General features: G+C 39.3%; 1 protein-coding gene across 3 annotated transcripts in view; it reads left to right on the top strand.

Moving 5' to 3' along the window:
* SH3D19 (SH3 domain containing 19) overlaps positions 1 to 4,322 on the top strand; it is an 80,534-nt gene that overhangs the window by 59,086 nt on the left and 17,126 nt on the right. For all 3 annotated transcript variants that reach the window (XM_006884478.1, XM_006884479.1, XM_006884480.1), the window contains 2 exons: positions 295 to 367; positions 1,300 to 1,430. In XM_006884478.1, coding sequence (XP_006884540.1) covers positions 295 to 367; positions 1,300 to 1,430 — 204 coding nt within the window. The remainder of the gene's footprint in view (positions 1 to 294; positions 368 to 1,299; positions 1,431 to 4,322) is intronic.

The following is a 4,322-nucleotide window of genomic DNA, read 5'->3' on the forward strand; positions in this document are numbered from 1 at the left end:
CTCCCTCCCTGGTACACAATCACCCCATACCCCTCCCACCGCCCCAAGTACATTCCACTATGCAACCTTAATTGTGGACTCTTGTGAGTCGTCAGTTTTAAAAGTGTGCGGCAATGTGTTAATTCTCTCCCAACTTGATGGTTTCCTTATATGATTCAATGGCATGGTGTGCCTGTTGTACTCCTAATGTGGTGGTATTAAGAGGACTCTAATGAAAGACACTGGTCTCAGAGTGAATAATCACTCGAGCATCCATCCTGTGTACTTCATTCACAGCCCTGTCTGCCCCGTAAGGATCCCAGCCTCCCTCAGAAGCCTGTTGACAGTAGTACGCCTCATGCTGTGGTTCTTCATGATTTCCCAGCAGGTAAGGACATGTGTTACCAAAGTGGCCGGACCTTAGGACCCAGGAGCAGGCTTCCTCGCTGGGTCAGCCTCTCAAGCCCATCTCTCTTCACTTCTGTATCCAAGACGTTCTAGACCAGAAAGGTCATATTGCTGTCACTCAGACTCCTCGAAGGGTCATTGTATCCAGCATTCCAGAAAGCTCGCACCCTTGCCTTTGACATTCTTACACAGAGAGATGGTTTCCTTTACCAAACACATAAATTGCCTACCTGTTACAGACAGTTCAATACTTTTAAAACAGTGGGCACCAATTTACAACTGCATTGAAATGAATTCTGATTTAAAAAATAAAGTTCTTGTATCCTAAAAATTATTAAAAAACTATATACATAGCTCAGCAACTCCCTGTGAGATCAATATGTAAATTTATTTGGTAATCATTGGCCTTAATAAGTTCTTGAGTTATTTACAACTGTTTTCCATCTCTAAGTCTACTTGGTAGACTGATTTTTACTTTAGTGTGGGTCAATTTACTTGTTAAGAGCAGCAGTACCTACTCCCTTAGTTAATACTTTTCAGCTGAAATTTCAAGCATGATTATGAAGAATGATGTAACATGTTTATAAGAGGCCTTTCAATTGTCCAGTGTGTATCCAGTAAAACTGGCAGCAGGGGGTTTATATTGGCCAACACAATGCTTTTAGTTTTACTATGTCTCATACATCAGTGCACAATAAACATACCTAAGTTGATCCTTAAAAAGAAATCTCAGAATGATAGGGTGGTGTGTGTGTGTGTTTTTTTTTAATTGGTTGATTGGTATAATCTGTTCTCTGAACCATTTGTGCACAAGGTACCTCAGTGGACAGAACTAAATGCTATTATATGCTCTAACCAAATCGGCAGCCAGCATAATTCATTGTCACGTGTAATTATAACTTTGCATTACAGAACAAGTTGATGATTTGAACCTTACTTCTGGAGAAATAGTTTATCTTCTGGAAAAAATGGATGCAGATTGGTACAGAGGGAAATGTGGAAGCCAGACTGGTTTATTTCCTGCCAATTACGTCAAAGTAATTGTGAGTCGTGTTTGTTTTAATTGTTCATACAATCAGCGAAGCTGAAGAGTGGGTTCTATGTGGCTTGGAATTTAGAAAAATATAATCAAGACTGAGTTCCTGGATTCTAGTTCTCTCTTTCATTCTTCCATTTGGTGGTTAGAAAATTTTAAAATAAAGGTTTGTTCAAATAAATAATGGCTAATATTATGTAGCGTGAAAGAATATAGAGATACAATGCATAGCATGCAGGACTGCTAATCAAAAGGTGGGCAGTTTGAACCGATCAGTTGCTCCATAGGAAAACGATGGGCAGTTTCCTCCCGTAAAGACTTACGGCCTTAGCAACCAGATGGAGGGGCACCACGAGTCAGAATCACCTCTATGGGGTTTTTTTTGGTGGGGTATGAGAACTTACTTAAAACTGTCTGAAAAATCTAATGAAATAACTACCACAGGGTCTGCTGGTGAAGCAACTATTCTTGGAGAACTTTCAAGCACTGAAGGATATATGCTAATTCTTTGAGACATTTAATGAAAATCCATTCCATGATCTTGAATAGTTCTTAACACAATGGGTAGAGTGGCCCAATTCCTGACTGATTATGGGATGGCAAGGACCAGGCAGTGCTTCCCATTGTACGTGGGGTCATCATGAGTGTGGGATGATTTGGCAGCAGCTGACAACATTTTCCTTTGAAGATATTTTCTTCTGAGGTGATGGTATCACTTTTCGTTTGCCTTCTAGCCCCCATCTCCATCTGCAAATACATGTGAGTTTAGAAACACTCAAATATTTTTATTAGAGCTAGTGGTACATTTATTTCATTGATATTCACAAAATAATTTCAACTCAGAGTGAGAAAGATTACCTTAAAGCTTCAGCATTTAATTCATCATCTAACTTGTGAAAGCAGAGCCGTCTGATAGATCCCCAAGTATTAAGCCCAGCTGGCCATGAAAGATGGAGCTAAAATCAGACTGCCACCTGAACATTTCTATCAGTGGGAAAAGGATAACTCAGTCCCTGATAAAACCTACTGATACTAGAAAATATTAATAAAGCCAAGATAAGTGATTGATCATTAACAGCTTTCTTGGGAGAAAATAATACAAATCATTTTTCCATTATGGAAAGCTAAGAAAACAAGCCTAACAGTGGAATCTCTCCTTCTAAAATATAAATGCATTTGCGTCTCTTAGATTATAAAAAATGTGGATCTTGAAAATTGTCCAATAAATACATGCCTTGACTCTTTTGGGGAATCTGACCATGCTCCTTAAATTAACATTAAGAGTAACCTTATGGGGGTGGGGGGCGGGGAGAGGGGTGCGACAATGAATGAATGGAATTCCAAAATCTCTGTAGATGTTCACTGAAATGAAAAATAAAGAAATTAAATAAAAAAAAGAGTAACCTTATTTTTTTTTTTGCACACTTCCTCATTTTTCTTCTGCCCAGTGAAGCAGCACTTTTAAAAGCACCGTTACCACACTGATATCCACCATGCTGAATTTGCCACATTATTGGCGCAAGTGTTATTTCTAAGCCTACAAGTTAAAAAATGTTTTAAAACATTGAACTTAAACAAAAGTTCAGAGGTTTTAAGAATAGACCAGCATCTTGCAGGAGAAAAGACCTGGTAGTCTGTTCCCACAGAGATACAACCTCGGAACCCTATAAGGCAGTTCTGTCATATTGTTGTGTGTTGGGATTTATTTGATGGTGCACAGCTATAAGGGGTGAGGGGATGAACGAGCCAGGGAAACAGAAGCATGGGGCACAGGAGGTCCAATTATGTAGGCAGTATGTGCGAGAAAGCTTATAAAGTGTGGCACTGTGACAAATTGATAGTCATTCAATATTTATTCAATACATATTTATTTAGTGCCTCCCACAAACCAGAAGACTAACATTGAACTTTTAAAATTCGCTAAGAAGGCACTGGTTTATTTAATATAAACTTCAAAACCTTAAGTAGTTTTCAGGCTGCATGCATCATGGCCAAATGTGAGACACAGCCCAGCTGGGCAGAACCTTGTAAATGAGATATGACCTAAAGTCTTGCCGCTTAGAAGGTGCTCACCAAGGATTCGTTCTCCGTTCACACTGTGGGATGCCTGGTGGCTTGGTGGTAAGAGGTTGTGCTACAAAACCAAAGGCAAACACTTTGAATCCATCAGCTGCTGTGCAGGAGAAAGATGGGTAGTCTCTTCCAGTGCTGTCCACCTGCAACCTCTGAAAACCCACTGGAGGGTCAGCTATGAGTTGGTTCTGACTCAACGGTATACAACAAAAACAGTCACATTGAAGGAAAAGAAACAAAAAGTGTTTCCGAGTTGCTAATACATAAAGCATCATCCACAGCAGTTTAAAATTGTTAAAAGCCAAACCCATTGTTGTTGGGTTGATTGTGACTTCTGTTGAACCTATAGGGCAGAGAACTGCCTCAGTGGATTTTGGTAAATTTCCAAGGCTGTAAATGTAAATGGGAGCAGATTACCTCCTCTTCCACTCCTAGAGAGCCAACTAGGTTCGAACCACCAACTTCTCTGCTGCCCAACACTGACCCACTCTGCTACTGTGGAGCGGGGAGTTATCATGGAATTCTACAAACACTTGTGTGATGCTTCTGATATGAGACAGCACAAATGCTCAAGCTTAAATCCTCATTTTAGAAGACATGGGATAATGAAAACAATTAAAAGTAGGATGTTAATATGCTTATTTCAACAAATGAAAGAAAGACCAGTTACACACAAAAGACAGCATTACAAGTTGTCAATTATTTTCTAAACTAAAATTCAAAGTGAATTAGCACACATGATAACATTTAATCAGGTTAGCACTTACCTAAACTGGTTAATTTCAGTGATACATTTTCTGTTAAGAACAGGAGTCAACTTTTTTTT

This window comes from Elephantulus edwardii, unplaced genomic scaffold (genome assembly GCF_000299155.1).
Source record: "Elephantulus edwardii isolate Elephantulus edwardi_28Jun2011 unplaced genomic scaffold, EleEdw1.0 scaffold00034, whole genome shotgun sequence".
NCBI lineage: Eukaryota > Metazoa > Chordata > Mammalia > Macroscelidea > Macroscelididae > Elephantulus > Elephantulus edwardii.